Here is a 20,021-nt window from a genome sequence, read left to right on the forward strand (position 1 = left end):
ACAGAAGTACTTCCATGTACACCCCGCAATCACAACACAAACAATTGCTACGTAGTACAGAAGTGCTTCCCTATACTCCCGCAGCTAATACGTGGTACAGAAGTACTTCCCTGTACACCCCGTAATCTCCACACAAATAGGCCGATACAGAAGTACTTCCCTGTATCCGGCTAACCAATCCATATTATATATATGTATACTTATATAACAGTTTTAACATCACTCAATTCGTTCAACTGTTGAATCCTCTATTATCCTATTCCGGTTTAACAATCAATATTAATAATAAATAAACAAGACTCTCAAACAGACTCGATTCACAGAGGCGGAACATGTTTCGAAACTAGAATTTCCATAATAGTAATACTAAACTAGTTGAGATTTAAACGGGATAGCCCTCACCTTAGCCACTGACCGAGATGAACAACGGAAGATGCGGTCAACTGCAATACGAGGATTAACGACTTAGGTCTAAAAGTTTCCAAAAATAGAAACTTTCCAAAAATAAAAACTTTTCTAAAATATAATTAGGGTTTCCAATAGAAGACTAATTTTATGATTTTTCAGATTTGAACAGATTTAATACCCGAAACCAAAATGATCATAACTTCTCAACCGTACCTCGGTTTGACGATCTAAAAGATGATTCGGAAAGCTGAGAACGAGACCTTTCCAATGGTATCTCGCTCGTTTTCTATGTCAGTCTGGATAAACGGGAAAACGTTGATGAAGTTGACTGTTTGTGGATTCGCTCTGCAGAGATCAGTCCCAAATAAATAATCATAACATTACAACCAAAATTCCAAATGATGATCCGTTTTCTTCTATAGGTATATCTGTGAGTCTATAACTTACCACGAAAATTTGGCATCAAAATTCCATGATTTGATAATCCATTCCCGAATTTCCTCAATACTGGTCTCAAATGTGTTATGCAGAACAACTCCTTGATAAAACATACATAACTTTTAGAATACAAATCCGATTGGAGATCCGCTTTCAGTGAAACGTAGAGAAAAGAGTTAGCTACTTACTCCAGGAAGATGAAGGTCAATTATGATCGTTGAACCCGCTAAGAGAGAGAAGAACGTGGAGATGGCCAGAGATGCTGGTGATGAAGAATGGCTGCGCTGCTTCTCTTTTTATTTTAGGTTTTAAGAAGAAAGTAATACTTATAATTAATATATAAGTATACCCGGTTTACTAAACCATTGATGATTAATGATTTAAGCTGGTTTAACCCAAATAAATAATTAACCAGAATTTTAATTCTGGTTTATAAAAACCGGGTCGTTACAATTCTTCCCCACTTAAATGGGAATTCGTCCTCGAATTCAAATCATGATTCAGTTTTCCGGTTCTCTCATCCGGTTCCTTTTACAATTGTCGTAGCAAAAACCATGAACTAAAAACGACCATATATGAGTTTACCAATTAACAAGCAAGCTTTCACAAGGAACGTCAACGTACTAAACCACAAAAATTGCAAATAACAAAGATGCATACTGGCTCACGGCTCACTCCCTCTTAATGTCGTGTAGCATAAAATCGTTGATCGATGGTTTAGCGCTTAGGCGGCGATAAATCTTCTGCATGTTCCCTCGTCGGGCAATCCCTCAACATATGACCTGGCTGACCACAACCATAGCAATCCTTAGATGACTTGTCTTGTGCAACAACCTGCCTCTCAAAATCTGAGTTTATTGGTTTAAACCGGCAATTTCTCGACATGTGACCTGTCCGTCCACATGAATGACACCTTATGCACTCTCCATTATGATGATGATGACAACGAGCACAACTCAGTGTCTCTTGCTGGTCCCATGTCTTCTTCTGAGACTCTGTAGTCTTTCCAGACTTGGTCTGAACTGATTTGAGAAGTTTCTGCTCCTCTATCCAACCTGCTTCCTGTTCAGCTGCTTTCTCCACCAAGTCTCCCAATCTGTAGTAAGTGACGACATTACACCTGTTGCGAAACTCCAAACGCATCCCATCCAAAAATTTCCTGATCAACTCCTCTTCAGGAATACCACCTCCAACAAACCTGCGAAGCTGGTTGAACTTAACCTCATACTGCTTGATCGACAAGTCTCCCTGGCTCACATGCTCGAAGTCCCTCTTCTTTCTATCCATAGCTTCCTTTGGAAAATACTTCCTATCAAACTCCTCAATAAAATCTGCAAAAGTGAGAATGTCAGGCCCACGGTTTAATCGCACTCCCTCCCACCATACCAATGCATCTCCACGCAAGTACTGCATAGCCAATCTAAGCTTAAACTCTGGGGGGCAGTCAATATTCTCCAACTTCCGTTGTAGACTCAGCTTCCAATCATAAGCGGCTGTAGGGTCCAATGTTCCTACAAAATGCTCCATACCCATGTTCTTCATCATACTTGTGAGCCGGTAAAACCTCTCATCATGAACTGGATAAACCTGTGGTAGTGGCAGTGGAGGTGGCAGAATCTGCTGGCCTGGAATCTGCTGCCCTGGGACCTGAGGAATCTGCGGTGCTGGGATCTGCTGTGCTGGGACCTGAGGAATCTGTGGTGCTGGAATCTGAGCAGCAGCCAACTGACGGGTAACTTCCTGTGCGGCTACTCGAGCAGCTTCCTGTGCAGCAACCCGAGCTGCTTCCTGGGTAACCTGCTGAATGGCAGCCTGAGCAGCTTGCGTAGCTGCTGCCTGAACCATCTGCATGAGTGCAGCCTGATCAATCAGTGGGGCTACTGGCGGCACACCTTCTGTCTGAACATCCACTGGTGGAGCCTGGTCATCTACAACCTCGCGAGCATCAACTCTGGCTCTCACGGTGCGAGTACGCTTAGTTCCTCTCTTTGGGGGCATCTGAAATAGAAGATGGCAAAACAGTCAACTTTCTCATTAACCAAATCATTAACGATTGACGGAACAATGTCGGACAGAATGGTGCTTCTAAGTTTTAAAAATCATTGAAAACATTTTATATCTTTGAAAATCAGGTCCCCTAACCGGCGTCCCGGGTCAGGGCCGAGACACAACCGTGCTCTGATACCAAATTGTCACACCCGCATTCTCCAAATTAAATAATAAAAATAATAATAATAAATAATCATAAAATCTCCGTAACTGAAGTACTGAAATAATCGCCAGAAATAATAAAATATAAGTCTGAGAATAAAACAAATGAAAACGCCTAGAAACACCAGTTGTCCGACCAATCTCATACTTGTCGGTCTCACCTGTAAGGAGGGAAAAGAGGAGGGGTGAGTAACAGGGAAGTCACTCAGTGAGGTATAGGATGCTAAACCGCAAACCACTGACTCAGTACATAGCACTACGACTATGTAGGCATAGATCTAACATGAAACAAACATGCCACCTAACGGGCCACACATAACAATCAATGCGCTGATGGTACATAGCTACTCATTGCACCCCGCATTTCCTCATACGGATATAGATATATAAATATTCATGTATACCAAAAGTATGCGTAGTATAGAAGTGCTTCCCTATACTCCCGTATTCTCCTCATACACAATGCTACGTAGTATAGAAGTGCTTCCCTATACTCCCGCAGCTCATGCGTGGTACAGAAGTACTTCCATGTACACCCCGCAATCACAACACAAACAATTGCTACGTAGTACAGAAGTGCTTCCCTATACTCCCGCAGCTAATACGTGGTACAGAAGTACTTCCCTGTACACCCCGTAATCTCCACACAAATAGGCCGATACAGAAGTACTTCCCTGTATCCGGCTAACCAATCCATATTATATATATGTATACTTATATAACAGTTTTAACATCACTCAATTCGTTCAACTGTTGAATCCTCTATTATCCTATTCCGGTTTAACAATCAATATTAATAATAAATAAACAAGACTCTCAAACAGACTCGATTCACAGAGGCGGAACATGTTTCGAAACTAGAATTTCCATAATAGTAATACTAAACTAGTTGAGATTTAAACGGGATAGCCCTCACCTTAGCCACTGACCGAGATGAACAACGGAAGATGCGGTCAACTGCAATACGAGGATTAACGACTTAGGTCTAAAAGTTTCCAAAAATAGAAACTTTCCAAAAATAAAAACTTTTCTAAAATATAATTAGGGTTTCCAATAGAAGACTAATTTTATGATTTTTCAGATTTGAACAGATTTAATACCCGAAACCAAAATGATCATAACTTCTCAACCGTACCTCGGTTTGACGATCTAAAAGATGATTCGGAAAGCTGAGAACGAGACCTTTCCAATGGTATCTCGCTCGTTTTCTATGTCAGTCTGGATAAACGGGAAAACGTTGATGAAGTTGACTGTTTGTGGATTCGCTCTGCAGAGATCAGTCCCAAATAAATAATCATAACATTACAACCAAAATTCCAAATGATGATCCGTTTTCTTCTATAGGTATATCTGTGAGTCTATAACTTACCACGAAAATTTGGCATCAAAATTCCATGATTTGATAATCCATTCCCGAATTTCCTCAATACTGGTCTCAAATGTGTTATGCAGAACAACTCCTTGATAAAACATACATAACTTTTAGAATACAAATCCGATTGGAGATCCGCTTTCAGTGAAACGTAGAGAAAAGAGTTAGCTACTTACTCCAGGAAGATGAAGGTCAATTATGATCGTTGAACCCGCTAAGAGAGAGAAGAACGTGGAGATGGCCAGAGATGCTGGTGATGAAGAATGGCTGCGCTGCTTCTCTTTTTATTTTAGGTTTTAAGAAGAAAGTAATACTTATAATTAATATATAAGTATACCCGGTTTACTAAACCATTGATGATTAATGATTTAAGCTGGTTTAACCCAAATAAATAATTAACCAGAATTTTAATTCTGGTTTATAAAAACCGGGTCGTTACAAAAAGTCTGTGAAATCACGCAAGAAAATAAACCCAAAACCCGTGATCCTCTTGAACGTGTCGTAATGTGGAGAAGCCATGCAGAGAAACTTAAATATAAAAACTTTTTTTTTTGAAACAACTTAAATATAAAAACATTATTTTATTTTCTTGTACAAAAATCTCTTCGTAGCAAGCAACCTACAAAAAGATGATTGGATAATATAAGGTTGAGGAAGATCTGGATCTAGTAACCTACCGAGACAACTTTATGACCATCGATACTTTTAAATTTAAAAATAATCAAAATGTCTTTATTGATAATGTGGCGAAACCGGAGACAACACAAACGATGACTCATCAGGCTTCACTCTGTGGCCAAATAATTTGACCAATATAATAGCTCGACAGCTCAGAAAGTCACAGATTTGCCAGTAATAATCGGACCAATTAAATTTAACAATTCAATTATTGTTGAAGTGTTGCTGGTTATATAAATATGCATGTGTAGATCAAGTTGAATAAAGCAGACGATCAAACAAGAAAGAGAAAAAAACTCAAAAACACAAAAGAAGAAGGAAAAAAAGTTGAGTATGACTGTCAAGAATCAACTAAGATCCATCAGTTTACCTTCAAGATCGCATCCGAGCACTACAGAGATCAAGGAAGCTCTTAATAAGGTTAAAGCGATTGACACCACGACGGGTTCTTCAGAATCAATCTTGACGGCATTGGCTGGTTTGGAGGAGCTCTATAATTGTACGGAGGAGTTTCTGAAAATGGGTTCGACGCTGCGTGTTATGTCGACGGATGGATCAGAGTTTATGGAGGAGATGCTTGATGGGTCTTTAAGGCTAATGGATATATGCAACATCTCTAGAGACCTCATGGTGGAGACTCACGAACATGTTCGTGGTGTTCAGTCATGCGTAAGACGCAAGAAAGTAGCCGGAGGAGGAACTGATCAACTCGATGTCGCCGTCTCCGGCTATGTCAAATTTAGAAAAAACATGAGAAAAGAAGCTAAGAAGCTTCTTGGATCCTTAAAGAAATTCGATGGAGTGTCGACATGTTCATCGCCGGGGGTAAGTGAGGGCCAACAAGATGAACATCTTGCGGCTGTTATAGATGCGATGAGACGAGTTGTTTCAGTTAGTGTGTCGGTGCTGAAGTCGTTCTTAGAGTTCTTGTCGGGACGACAAAGTAACATTAAGAGCAAGTTAACTTCCGTACTAAAGAAAAAGAAGAATCATCATGAGGAGACGAAGAACGAGCTGGAGAGTTTGGATTCAACAATATGCTGTTCTCGTGATGACCTACAAAATAAGCTTGAAGAGGTCGAGTTGAGCATTGACGGATTCGAGAAGTATCTAGAAGGTTTATTTCGAAGGTTGATAAGAGCACGAGCCTCGCTTCTCAACATAATTTCTCATTAAATTCTAAATTATGCATGTAAAGTTGTAACCTTCGTAGGCATTCGAATTTAGAGAATTTGCCCGGCGGCTACGTTAGTTACATAAGATTTTGTACACTAATCAAACAGTAAATGTAGAAGAATTGTAAAAAATAAATTATAATAAGCCTTTGTGTGAAAAATGCTCTGGAACGAAAAAAATTGGGAAAATTGCCAAAAGAGAACAAAAAAACAAGGGTGTTGTCCTCTTGGTATAAATCATTTTTTGACCAAATTTTCTCTTTTTTACCCTTTGTATTTCTGAAATTAATGAAATAAATACTTTTGTGAAACAAAAAAAATATTAAAAATATAAACAATTAATAAAACACCTATATATACATGCTGGTATTTTTATTTTTTTCAAAAAGTTCATAAATAAAAATTTGAAAATACGTTCTACTAAAGGTAGAAAGTGCCTTCTACGGAAAATGGTATAGTAGAAAGCGATTTCTAAAATAAATACGTTCATCTACTATTTTTAGAACGTACATTCTACTATTTACTAATTTTCTAAAAATGTGGAATGCGCATTCTATTAATCCTAAAGCTATCTACTTTTCGTCCTGAAGCATCTTCTACTTTTATTAAGTATTCTAAATTTTGCGGAATGTGTTTTCTAAAGTTTACTCTTCCGTCTACTAAAAGTAGAAAGCGTGTTCTGGATTTTTTTCAATGTTCTAAACTTTTAGAAGGCGCTTTCTACGGATAAGATTACCTAATTTTTGCGAAAATTAATGAAAGTTTCAGTTAAAGAAATATTCTAAAAATCTCCTAAAAATATTCTAACTTCCTAAAACGTGTTATTTTCGATTTTACTTGTCAAAGTTTTTTTAAAAAATGATTCTCCATTGTCTTCTTCATTAATCTATGGTTTTTCCATAGTTTTTCTTTTGATTTTTTTTTCACAAACTCTTGTTATCTATGATACATATCTATACAACATGTGGTGTTTTGAAATTAGGTATAATTTTTTGTAAAGTTTTTTTCTTTTTTTTTAGTAAAGTTTACAAATTTTATTTTTATAAAAATTTTATTAAAAACATTTTTAAAAGTTTTGTTTTTATTAAAAAGTTGGATAAAATTAAAAAGGTTACAAAATTTTTAAAATTTATATAAAATAAAACTTTGTAAAATGTTTTTTATAAAGTTAGTTTAAAGTTTTTATCAAAAATATTTTGTAAAGTTTTATTTTTATTTTTATAAATTTTTAAAAAATTATTTAATTAAAATTTTATTAACGTTTTAAACATTTTATAAAAATAAAACTTTGTAAGCAATTTTTATAAAATGTTGGCTTTGTTTAAAAAGAATTTTGTTGGCTATGTTAAAAAGAATGTTTCTACTCATTTCTTTTGCTTTTTAGAAATCTTTTTATATAGTTTTTTCATTATAAATGTATATAAATAAACCTTTTAATTTCGTTTTAATTTGATTTTAAATTACTTAAGAAAAGGTTAATTTTGGGATTATGAAAAAATTTATACCATTAGGACAACTATGAAATGGATTTATACCAAGGGGACAACACCCTTGTTTTTTTTGTTCTCTATTGGCAATTTTCCCAAAAAATTCAAATGACAAAACTTTTCTTTTTCGAACACCTCAGATGACAAAACGAATTTCTTGATATTAAAATTTTCTATATATACCAGCCCGATTTAATATTAAAAATAAAGTATCTAGCCTAAAATGTACAATCAAAATGTAGCAAAAAGTAGTTAAAAGGGAAAAACTAGTTTCAACCTACCAGAATTCATGATATTCTTATGCATAAAACCATATGATATTCTTAAGTAGTGGACTCAGACCATGCAATGAACATGGCCCACAAAAAAATACTAGCACAATTATTGATGTATATGATCTCAGTCCTCAATTTCCGGTTTATTTCGACTGAAAAAAACAAGTTATATATGGCTTACCATTTCATATCATTTTTCGGTTTTTAATTGGATCCAACGGACGCAACCTTCAAATGAAAAGGCGAGAGAGACCGATAGAGAGAGATAGACAATAGACACATGAAGAGGTAACGGTCATAACCGTCATGGGATCAAAGAAACTATATAAACACCATTCTGGTCTTAGTAAAAATTATTACTCTACACAAAGTACAAATCATGAGTGATCCCGAGAAAACAAAAGTGAATACTGAGGAAAAAATTAATGAAAATAGTGATGAAAGTGATTACCTCTGGAGCGATGAAGAAGAAGAAGGGGAGATACGCGAAATCGTTCTCGCCCTTCCCGCAATGAGTCTTGGTGATGTGGATGAAGCAACCCGCCAAAAAGCCGTCGCTGCGGCTGACTTGTTGATTGCTGCCGCTCAAGAAGCGGCGGCGACCAAAGGCAACATGGAACAAGGGTTGGTGGAAGTGGTGAAACAGCTAAGAAGAAAAGGGCTCGTCTTCCAAGGACGGTTATATCGGACGACTTAGCAGATGTGGCCGGCGCCTCCGGTTCTAAAGCCACCGTGGTGGCTGGAGACGAAGAGCCGGCAAAGAAGCCCAGGAAGAAAGGTTCTCCTAAGTTGATTAACCCACCTGAAGGTCCTCCTAAATGTAACGTTTGCGGGAGAAGTTTTCTTTCTTGGAAAGCTGTCTTTGGCCACTTACGGGCTCATACAGATAGGGGATATTTTGGGTTCTTCCCTCCGCCCACATTTAATGCGGCCGTGGAAGCATCTGGGGGTGCTGTTGCTGCTTCTTGCGGTGGAAGAGGGCTTGGTTTAGGCACTGGAGGGTTAAATTTTGATTTGAATGCTGACCCGATTGATGACGAGGAGGAGGAAACTGGAACTGGATCTGCTCCGAAGTTTGATCTCAACAGGTCGCCACCACAAGATGAAGATGAGAATAAAGAAGATAAAGCTGAATGAAGGCATTGCGTGACCTAAAACGCTTGAATTTACTATTTTCTTGCTTGATTGTTTTCTGCATGTGTGTACATGCAATCAGTACGTACCTTTCCTTGTCCACATTGTTTTCTTCGGTTTGTTTCTTTTAAGGAACTACAAAATAACTGCATTATTCTTCTTGTTGTTTCTTAATTTCTCTGGTTTGCATTAACATTGTTAAATTATTATAACAATTGAAAATTGCAGAACGAAGAGTTTGTTCAATACAGGATATTGAATTCTTTACAGAGCATGAATAGTACGCATGCGGCTATGAGTTATATGTTTTATTCAATAAATTTTGAATGCGGATATTGAATTTCCATTAATTTTTTAAAAACTTTTATATTTTATTTTCACTCAAATTGTCGATTATATAATAAATCAACAAAATATTGTTAATGTATGTCAAATAAAATATTGATTGTAAAGTGTACATATGTAATACAGTATGGCAAGTAAGCAGGGATATATTCGAGTACAGTTTTATCCAAATTTAATTATACAGTATGGCAAGTAAGCAGTGTTAACAAACACATATTCTTCGCCACCGAGAGATATATATCTTAGCAGCGTCAAAAATGTCGTTATAATATAACACATGTCATTAAATTGAGCGTACTCAAACACTTCAAATACACATAATAGTGTATGTATGATTATTAACATTTAACATATGCACACAGATTGATTTTTTCATGAAATTTATAAAAAATATCTCAGTATTGATGATTGATGAAGTTGGCTCATACTCACTGAATTACAAACATAAATGCAACAGAATGCATACCAGTATTCCATCTGTCCAGATTAGACAGCCACAAAACGGCTGTTGTTTTTATACTTTTGCGGGCGATTGGTACTAAATGTAAATGTGAGAATGCACATTTCCACGATCAAATACATCAGTGTTACATATTACAACTTGCAAACATAGAAACTCAAAACACATGCCCCTCTTACACGTGTCGTAATGCCAGACGTTATGCATTAGGCAAACATACAGAAACGTTAGCATATATTTTTGACATTTTTTTTTTTTTGCTAAATTGACATCTCTTGACATATGAAAACTGCATAAGATAAAATGATAAGATGAGGAAGACCTGGATCTCGTAACCTATCGAGACGATCTAAAGAGCATCAGTTATTTTAATAACCCGAAGAGTCAATTTAATTTTTAAAAAATGAAAAAGCTCGAAAGGTCAATTGCTAATGTGGCGAAGCTAGAAGCAACACAGACGATGACTCATCAGGCTTGATCTCTGTTGCTAAATAATTTGACCATTATAAATTGCCCGACAGCTCTCAGAGTCACAGATTTTGCCAGTAATAATCGGACCATCACATTAAAAATTTCAATAATTGTTGAAGTACGTGACAAGAAGCCATATGATATATATAAGCATGTGTAGGGCAAGTTAAATCAAGCAAATCGACCAAAAGAAGAACGAAAAAGAGCTCAAACACACACTTTTATCGACAAAAACTCGAAACAAAATCAAAAATAAAAACACAAACTATGGCGAATATGATAATTAAGAAACAGATAAGATCAGTAAGTTTACCTTCGAGATCACATCCAAGCACGAGTGGGATCGAGGAAGCTCTTAACAAGGTTAAAACGATTAACACCACGAAAAGTTCGTCCGAGTTGATCTTGAAGGCTTGTCTGGTTTGGAGGAGTTATACGATTGCACGGATGAGTTTCTAAAAATGTGTTCGACGCAACGTGTATTGTCTTCCGTTGGATCAGATTTCCTGGAGGAGATGCTCGATGGGTCTTTGAGACTAATGGACATATGCAGCGTCTCGAGAGACCTCATGGTGGAGACTCAGAGCATGTTCGTGATCTTCAATCATGTGTTAGAAGGAAGAAAGTGTTAATGTAAGATAAACAAGCTACGCTATGTAGAACACACAGTAGTACAGGGTTATTCAATTCCAAGAAATACGACTATATTTATTCTTTCAAAAGCTCTTACACGTTCTTCTTAAAAGCAATAAATCAAACAAGCTCAAGACAAACCTCGACTTGTTTGCTAGTCAACTCGTTCAGAGATCTAAGACAGACTCTGAACCACCTAAGCTCTTAACCCCTAGATGCTTTGCTTCTCCTTCTTAGGACGTACAAAACTCTCTATTGCTAAAAGCTCTCCCTGTGTGTTCACCGGCAACACATTGCCAACGCTTCCTTTATATATCTTTCAGGAAGCCCTAGATCTAATCTATCTACCCAATGGAAACTTTCCATTTCTTCTACTTCAGCGAATAAGCCAATCTTCCTTTTCTTTTAGATCGATTGCTTCTTCTTCAAGTCTTCCTTTAATGTCCCTCTTCATTAAATCTTCTTTTAATGCATCGGTCTTGATACGTGCTTCTCACGAACCACCTCTCTGATGTAGTAGTTCATGTCACACTTCATGAACTACTTCAGCTCTGCTACAGCATCGTCTTCCCATACACCTTCAATCTCCCCCTTTTTAATTCGTCGTCTCACAAGTACCTGAGATAGAAGACAAGAACCAACCACACACAACAGCACCAGTATATATGTCTAAACGTTAATCCAACCAACTCAAGACAATTAAGAACATACTTATATTATCCTAAAACCGGGTTTAAGCAAAGTAATACATAATATCAAAAGATAGCATATGCAAATGCTCCCCCATAATCTTAGCCAGTCTGAAAACATGGATAACAAGGAATTGCAACAAGTGGTGCAATTGAAATAACATAGACATGAACACAAAGCAACAAAACACAGCTCCCCCACAATCTTGGTCTTCTACATCCTAGTCTTCTTCTTCTCCCCCTGCTTGTGAGCACACGGATTAAAAACACCAAGAAAAATACCTCACATATTCATAAGGATAAGGATACTAACCTGCTACAGCACTCTGAAGATCCTGAACTATCTCAGCTAGCGCTTGAAGGGCTCGTGTTGTGTCCTGTAGTGCCACTTGCAAATCAACACGGCTGAGTGGTCCTTGAGGGATGGCAACTGATCCAAGTTCATAAAGGGATACACGACGTGGTGCAGTTCTGGAGCTTGGTGTAGCAGTTCGTGGAGCAGGGATCGGAGCAGGAGATGCCTGACGGGTTGTCCTTGCAGAGCTTCTCTTTGGTTCAGCTTTAGCTGGTCCCTTTCCTTTTGCCAGTCTCTGCTCATAGATCTCGCCCACTCGTTTATCCTTCTTGTAGAGAACCGGACGTTGGAGCTTGTCACTAGGATAGGATGGAACCGCCTGCTGACTTTGAAGAAGTGCCATGATCAAGCGAGGGAAGATCAACCAGCGGGCATCATTGACTTGAATCACTCCAAGATTAAGAATCTGTCTGAACATCATCTTCCCCAAATCAACACGGACTCCATGAGCCATCTTGTAGATCAGTCTTGCTCTCTCAAGTGAGACATATGTCTTGTGAGTCGAGGGAATCCAGTTGTATGCAGCTATGATCATCAAGGCCCCGTAGCATGGAGTAAGGTCCGCTGTAGTGAGACCATCCCATTCTGTCTTTGTATCTCCGGTGATGAAAGAAGCTAACTCAGTTACCGAGATATCATCCAACGTTGCGGCTTCCTCCTCTTCTTCCTCAGTAAGTGGTTCCCAATCTATGGCATTATTGAGGTGCGCAGGTGAGAACTTGTACTCTTGTCCCCGTACAGAGACAACCACTTCATCAACATCCGCTTCAGCTTTAGTACTCGGCAGACCTGCATAGAACTCAGCTACAACTTGCTCAACATACACTGCAAGATTCGAGACAGTTGATTCCATAGATCCTTTCTTGATAACGGCCAAGTAACCCCACTGATCAGCTTCCTTCAGATCCACCGAACGCTCAGCAAGTACCTTACGCTTAAGGAACTGATCATACCTTTTCTTGATGAGAGGAGACATTGGTTCAACACTTTTATCACCAGACCTTCTCGATCTCAGCTGAGGCGAGGCTCCTGCTTCCTTAGCCAAATATGGAGACTTGGCTGCATCTTCTGGTGTGAGAAACTGAGATTGAGTTGGTGTACTAGACTCCCCTGTCTTTCTCTGTTTCCCAGAGCGCAACCCTAATCTCTTCAGCACCCGTTTCTTCCTCCTTTCCTTCTGGGAAGCTTCATCTGATTCAGAACCCACAGTAACATCATCATCCTTGGGTTCATCGTCCACTTTCTTGGCTGAATCAGACTCAGCTTCACTTAGCTCCTTCTCAACTTCAATGATCGCCAGAGGTAGAGCAGATTCATCCTTTTCTTCTGGTGATTTAGCAGTGACCGGAACATCTTGAATGGCAGCACCAGTGGATCCGATTTGCGGTTGCGGATCTGCTTCAGGAACCTTCACAGATGGCTCCTCTCCAAGACCTGGAGTCCTTTCATCGCTCTCCTCTGAAGGGGCTTTCTCATTAGCGGTATTGAATGATGCAAGCTCCTCGGTGACCTCAGGGAGTGCATCGGAGACGGGCATATCGTTTCTCGGTGGAGGCGATTCAGGTTCGCCATCAGCGAGTAACCTTCGACTTCCTTCAGCCTCTGCATGCTTTTCTTCCTTGGATGATTCGGCTTGTTGAGCTGATATCTTTCCTTTCCCCATGATAGATGTCAGTTTCTGTGTGAGAATCGTGTGAGAGGTGAAGAGAGGCTGCGAGATTGAGCTTCTTAAGCACGATGGAGATTTTCTAGGGCTTGTTCCCCACTACTTCCCTTAACGGAATAAAACTGAATCAACTTTTTCTGATATTGCAGATCTGGTCCCTGACTTTTTATCCTCTCCTTTGCATGCCTACAACATTTTAATTTCTCTCATCCAAACACACAAACATTAGGCACATTCGTGAATTATTAATGTATCATCAGACTTTCAAGACAGTAATAAAACACAAGTCACAACTCACAATTGGCTGAATCAAGATTACTATAAAGCATTAGATCAATTCAGTTCAGTTACCATTTGTGTGAAGTGCTTCACGAGTTGCCTCAGTGCGTGATTCAAGCTGCACATATAACTCTTCCTAGATCTTATATTCTGGTGCAGCCGATTGTCTTTTTATGGCTAGCTTTCACATTGATATGCCTTCATCAATGCTGCCGGTTTTCATTCTTTATTCTCGTGCTGTGAAACCCCTGTTGTTTCCCATCATGAATCTATCAAAAATTTTTTTTTATTTTCTGAGCATCTTTCTGTATCATTGCTGGCTCTTTTTATTGAGAGGGGGGGGGCCACAGATTGACGTGAAACCTGTACCATTACAACATTGACGGCATATCAAGCAGCTCTTTTCCACAGCGTTCTCGGGTTCCAAAACCAATCTGAATCATATGTACATCCCGAATCAGCACCTGCACTATTCTCTGCACAACTTGACTCAACAATCAAGATTACACACACCAATTGCATTTCTTAATGTGATAAATCGATTAAATTCAAGAGATTTAGTGAATATATCAGCCAACTGCAAATCAGTAACTACATGTTCGATTACTACCTGATTGTCTTCAACTAATTCTCTGATGAAGTGGTGCCTTATGTCAATGTGCTTCGTCCTTGAATGTTGGACCGGATTCCTCGAGATATCAATTGCACTTTTGTTGTCACAATACACAAGAAAGGGACCCGATTGCATTCCATAATCAGCTGACATCTGCTTCATCCAGATAAGTTGTGAGCAACAGCTACCCATGGCAATATATTCTGCTTCCGCCGTAGAGAGTGATACAGAGTTCTGCTTCTTGCTCAGCCACGAGATAAGATTGTTTCCAAGAAAGAAACATCCTCCACTGGTACTCTTTCTATCATCAGCACATCCTGCCCAATCAGCATCACAGTATCCCACCAAGTTCTTGTTGGAATTCTTCGAGTAATACACGCCCAAGCTCTCTGTTCCTTTGACGTACTTGATGATCCTCTTAACTGCATTCAGGTGTGATACCTTTGGCTTAGCTTGATATCGTGCACACACACCGACACTGAATGACAAATCCGGTCGACTCGCAGTTAAGTACAATAGACTGCCAATCATCCCTCGATAGAGCTTGACATCCACATCTTCTCCTGCTTCATCTCGTGCCAGCTTCAGTGATGTACTCATGGGTGTCTTAGACACTTTGGAGTTCTCCATACCAAATCGCTTTACCAAACTGTTAGCGTATGCACTCTGAGATATGAAGACACCTTTCTCTGACTGAGACACTTGAAGTCCAAGAAAGTACTTCAGTTCACCACACATGCTCATCTCAAACTCTTGAGTCATATTCTGAACAAACTCATCCACCAGCTTCTGTGACGTGCCTCCAAAGATAATGTCATCCACATAGATTTGAACAATGATTATCTCTTTTCCAACTTCCTTGAAGAACAGCGTCTTGTCTATACTCCCTCTGATATACTCCGCTTCTAACAGAAACCTTGTGAGTCGTTCATACCATGCACGCGGTGCTTGCTTCAACCCATATAATGCTTTCTTCAGTCGATACACATAATCATGATGCACTGGGTCCTCAAATCCCTTTGGCTGCTCAACATAGACTTCCTCCTGAAGGACTCCATTGAGGAAAGCACTTTTCACATCCATTTGATGCACTTTGAAATTCAGAATGCACGCCATTCCCAGAAATAACCGAATGGATTCCAATCTTGCAACTGGGGCAAAGGTTTCTTCAAAGTCTACTCCTTCAATCTGTGAGTATCCTTGAGCTACAAGCCTTGCCTTGTTACGAACTACTTCTCCATGCTCATCAGTCTTGTTCTTGAATATCCATTTAGTGCCAACCACGTTTACTCCTTTAGGTCTAGCAACCAGTTCCCACACATCGTTCCTGGTGAATTGCTCAAGTTCTTCCTCCATCGCGACAATCCAATATTCATCACGTAGTGCTTCAGTGTGTGTCTTAGGTTCTATTGATGAAACGAAACATGCGAACTGCACCATTTCTTTAAAGTTGATCACCTTTCCACGCGTTTTTCGTCCTTCTTCAATTCCTCCAATCACATCAGACTTCGAATGATTGCGATGAACTTGCTGAATCACTGGTTGCGGTACTGTATCTGAGATCGGACCTTCCTCAATGACTTCAGTCGCAGCTATGGATGATCCACCTTCTTCCTCTTCATCTGATCCCATGTCATCACCTACAACCACAGACAAATCATCAAATACAACATTAACTGATTCTTTAATTGATTCTGTCCGTTTGTTGTAGACTCGGTATGCTGAACTAGACTGTGCATAACCCAGAAAAATCCTTCATCACTTCTTGAGTCAAACTTCCCAAGGTAGTCCTTGTCATTCAGTATGTAGCACCTGCATCCAAAAACATGAAAGTAACTAAGATTAGGAGTTTTGCCTGTCCACATCTCATATGGTGTCTTTGTTGTCCCTTTTCTGACATACACACGGTTGATTGTGTAACACGCCGTGCTGAGTGCTTCAGCCCAGAACCTCTTGGCTATCTTGTTACCATGGAGCATTGCTCTTCCCATTTCCTGTAGAGTTCTATTCTTTCGTTCAACCACTCCATTTTGCTGAGGTGTCCAAGGTGCTGCAAACTGGTGAGCTATTCCTCTTGATTCAAGAAAGGTAGTCATGGCTTCATTCTCGAATTCTCCTCCATGATCACTGCGTATCTTCTTGATTCCTCCCTTTTCATTTATGTGTTGAAGCGCCCAGATTTTGAAACTTTCAGACACTTCTGACTTTTCCCTGAGAAAACGAACCCAAGTGAACCTGGTGTAGTCATCCACTAGTACAAACACGTACTTCTTTCCTCCGATACTCTCGGTTTGCATAGGACCCATGAGATCCATGTGAACTAGATCCAATGGTGCCTTTGCCTGAACATCTGGTACCTTTTTGTGTTGTATCTTGACTTGCTTTCCCTCATTGCATGCACCACACACAATCTTGTCATCGATCTTGAGTTTGGGTACTCCTCGAACCAAGTCGTTGCACACTAGATTCGTTAGATTCCTGAAGTTCATATGTCCCAAACGTCTGTGCCATAGATCAATATTCCCTTGAGCTGACAAGCACTTAACCTTCTTTTCCCACATGTAGCAGTTATTGCCAGATCTCACACCTTGTAGTACTGTTACACCATGTTGGTTTATGGCACGACAATCAATTGCTGAGAAGCACACCGTAAGTCCGTCATCACACAGTTGACTCACGCTGATCAGATTAGCCTTTAATCCTTTGACAAAGTAGACATTCACCAATTTAGGTACTTCTGAGTTACACGTTGTACCTTTGCCTTGAATGACACCACATCCTCCATCTCCAAAGGTTACCTTTCCTCCTTTTACTTTGACACTTTGTCTAGATACTCAATGTTTCCTGTCATGTGTCTAGAGCATCCACTGTCGAAGTACCATGGTTCCTCAGATTCAGAATCACTTGACACTCGCGCCATGTTACATCGTATGGTGCTTCTCGGCTCAGTCACTATCTTAGGATACAAGTCGGTTTTCTTCATCCAGCCTCGAGAAGTCTTCCCTATTCTCCACAAACTTGTGTTGTCTCCATACTTGTTTGACCCGTTCCAGATACTTGTAGCAATATCTCTTGTAATGACCAAACTTCCCACAGAAGAAACATCCACTTATCTGAGCTGGAGTAGTTTGTGTCTTAGCTTCTTCAGCATGCGCAAAACCTCCAGACACAAAGCGTGTTGTACCTGTTGAGCTATTCTGTCTTCCAGTGTAACCAAGTCCCATCAATGAGTTTTCAGTTCTTCCACTGCTCAGAATCTTGTCAAGTTGCTTGGTTCCCGTGAGCATCTTAATCTTCCGATATTGCTGATCTAATTCAGCTTGAAGATCAGCTGCTCTCTTTCTTTCAGCCAGTAGTTCTTCTCTGAGCTCGTCCGCTTGCTTAGACAGGACCAATTTTTCTTTAATCAGATTCACACTTTCCTTAGCCAACTCAGCTTCTCTGTTGAGGTCATCCTTCAACACTTGTACTTCAACTTCCAGTCGTGCCTTCTCTTTAGCCAATGCCAAATTCTCTGTTCCCAGCTTCACTAGCGTCTCTCGAACTTCCTTGTAGCTTTCATCTAAGTCATTTTCTTGCTCAGCCTCACTCTCAGATCCTGAGTCACACTCCACGATTCCTAGAAACGCCACAAAGTTGTTCACTTCCTCTTCACTTTCGCTGTCGGACTCGCTGTCATTGATTCCTATCATGGATTTTTCTGGCTTTCTCCTACCATCCGACTCGCACTCAGCTTGAGTGTGTCCATATCCCTTGCAGTTATGACACTGAATCTCTCTTCTTTTCACTGTGGGACACTCAGTTCGAAAGTGACCATACCCCTTGCATTCATAGCACTTAGCATCATTCTTCCTGTAGTTCTTCTCTGGCTCAGACGTCTTCCTACCTTGGCTAAACTTCTTCTGCCCATTCTCCACTTTTCGTAGAGCTCTATCAAACCTTCTGACCAGGAGACTCACAGGGTCGTTATCATCCATAGGCTCCTTTTCAACTGATGCAAGCGCAATTCCTTTTTCCTTCATTCCACCAGACACACTAGCTACTTCCATCTCATGAGCTTGTAACATTCCAACCACTTCATCAAATGTCATCTCGTCAGTGTTACAGGAGACGGTCATAGCTGCTTTGTATGCCATGAACTTAGACGGCAGACACCTCAGGAACTTCTTCACAAGTTTCTTCTCTTTGTATTTCTTCCCAAGTGTAAGTGCTTCTTGTGCTAGTGAGCTAATCTTTGAGCTGAAATCTCCAACAGATTCATTATCCTCCATCTTTGAGCTCTTCAAATCTTGTTGCAAGCATATCCTTTCTAGAACTCTGAACCTTTGAGGTTCCTTCAAAATGCTTCTGCAGAATATCCCATGCATCCTTTGCTGCCTCGCATCCTTGAATTAGTTCAAACTGCTTCCTTGCTACACTGCAATGTATGACAGTTAGTGCACGAGCATTGAACTTAGCCATCTTGTTCTCATCATCAGTCCAGAGCTCCTCCAGTTTTGGAACGTCTGTTCCATCCTCGGCTCTTGCAACAGGTGATTTCCAACCAGATTCCACAGCCTTCCACGCCAATGGGTCAATACCCTTGATTGTAGCCTTCATGCGCGCCTTCCAGAATCCATAGTTTCCTACTTCAAGGATCACCTTGGAACTTATCACCAACTCGCGATAGCTATCCATCTTACTCCGCAGGATCTACCTGTTTAAATAAACAAAGCACAGATACCTGCTCTGATACCAATTGTTAATGTAAGATAACAAGCTACGCTATGTAGAACACACAGTAGTACAGGGTTATTCAATTCCAAGAAATACGACTATATTTATTCTTTCAAAAGCTCTTACACGTTCTTCTTAAAAGCAATAAATCAAACAAGCTCAAGACAAACCTCGACTTGTTTGCTAGTCAACTCGTTCAGAGATCTAAGACAGACTCTGAACCACCTAAGCTCTTAACCCCTAGATGCTTTGCTTCTCCTTCTTAGGACGTACAAAACTCTCTATTGCTAAAAGCTCTCCTGTGTGTTAACCGGCAACACATTGCCAACGCTTCCTTTATATATCTTTCAGGAAGCCCTAGATCTAATCTATCTACCCAATGGAAACTTTCCATTTCTTCTACTTCAGCGAATAAGCCAATCTTCCTTTTCTTTTTAGATCGATTGCTTCTTCTTCAAGTCTTCCTTTAATGTCCCTCTTCATTAAATCTTCTTTTAATGCATCGGTCTTGATACGTGCTTCTCACGAACCACCTCTCTGATGTAGTAGTTCATGTCACACTTCATGAACTACTTCAGCTCTGCTACAGCATCGTCTTCCCATACACCTTCAAAAA

General features: G+C 39.7%; 4 protein-coding genes across 5 annotated transcripts; 2 read left to right on the top strand and 2 right to left on the bottom strand.

The window, feature by feature from the left end:
* Positions 1–1,401: 1,401 nt before the first annotated feature.
* LOC130502439 (uncharacterized) lies at positions 1,402–4,863 on the bottom strand. 2 transcript variants are annotated; one of them, XM_056997229.1, is made up of 6 exons: positions 4,606–4,863; positions 4,427–4,514; positions 4,193–4,324; positions 3,974–4,014; positions 2,533–3,218; positions 1,402–2,493 (listed from the first exon to the last, which is right to left on the bottom strand). In XM_056997229.1, the coding sequence occupies exons 5-6, from the start codon at positions 2,842–2,844 to the stop codon at positions 1,564–1,566; spliced, it is 1,242 nt and encodes a 413-aa protein (XP_056853209.1). In that variant the 5' UTR covers positions 2,845–3,218; positions 3,974–4,014; positions 4,193–4,324; positions 4,427–4,514; positions 4,606–4,863; the 3' UTR covers positions 1,402–1,563. The 2 variants fall into 2 exon arrangements, with proteins under 2 accessions (XP_056853209.1, XP_056853208.1); XM_056997228.1 differs by having other exon boundaries at positions 4,427–4,517.
* A 577-nt stretch (positions 4,864–5,440) lies between these two features.
* On the top strand, positions 5,441–6,283 carry LOC130502438 (uncharacterized). Its single transcript, XM_056997226.1, has one exon. The coding sequence runs from the start codon at positions 5,441–5,443 to the stop codon at positions 6,281–6,283; it is 843 nt and encodes a 280-aa protein (XP_056853206.1).
* A 2,140-nt stretch (positions 6,284–8,423) lies between these two features.
* On the top strand, positions 8,424–9,181 carry LOC108838632 (uncharacterized). Its single transcript, XM_056997227.1, has 2 exons — positions 8,424–8,668; positions 8,719–9,181. The coding sequence occupies exons 1-2, from the start codon at positions 8,424–8,426 to the stop codon at positions 9,179–9,181; spliced, it is 708 nt and encodes a 235-aa protein (XP_056853207.1).
* Positions 9,182–11,141: 1,960 nt separating this feature from the next.
* LOC130502440 (uncharacterized) lies at positions 11,142–13,794 on the bottom strand. The gene is made up of 2 exons (XM_056997230.1): positions 12,090–13,794; positions 11,142–12,017 (listed from the first exon to the last, which is right to left on the bottom strand). Exons 1-2 carry the CDS (start codon positions 13,792–13,794, stop codon positions 11,998–12,000), a joined length of 1,725 nt encoding a protein of 574 aa, XP_056853210.1. The 3' UTR covers positions 11,142–11,997.
* Positions 13,795–20,021: the final 6,227 nt, after the last annotated feature.

This window comes from Raphanus sativus, unplaced genomic scaffold (assembly GCF_000801105.2).
Source record: "Raphanus sativus cultivar WK10039 unplaced genomic scaffold, ASM80110v3 Scaffold0554, whole genome shotgun sequence".
Lineage (NCBI taxonomy): Eukaryota > Viridiplantae > Streptophyta > Magnoliopsida > Brassicales > Brassicaceae > Raphanus > Raphanus sativus.

Coding starts and splice junctions, on each gene's coding strand:
- LOC130502438 (XM_056997226.1), top strand. CDS start 5,441: ATGACTGTCAAGAATCAACTAAGATCCATCAGTTTACCTTCAAGATCG.
- LOC130502440 (XM_056997230.1), bottom strand. CDS start 13,794: ATGGGGAAAGGAAAGATATCAGCTCAACAAGCCGAATCATCCAAGGAA. Junction 12,018..12,089: donor TCTTCAGAGTGCTGTAGCAG/GTTAGTATCCTT, acceptor GCTCACAAGCAG/GGGGAGAAGAAGAAGACTAG.
- LOC130502439 (XM_056997229.1), bottom strand. CDS start 2,844: ATGCCCCCAAAGAGAGGAACTAAGCGTACTCGCACCGTGAGAGCCAGA. Junction 2,494..2,532: donor CAGCACCACAGATTCCTCAG/GTCCCAGCACAG, acceptor CAGATTCCTCAG/GTCCCAGGGCAGCAGATTCC.
- LOC108838632 (XM_056997227.1), top strand. CDS start 8,424: ATGAGTGATCCCGAGAAAACAAAAGTGAATACTGAGGAAAAAATTAAT. Junction 8,669..8,718: donor AAAGGCAACATGGAACAAGG/GTTGGTGGAAGT, acceptor TCGTCTTCCAAG/GACGGTTATATCGGACGACT.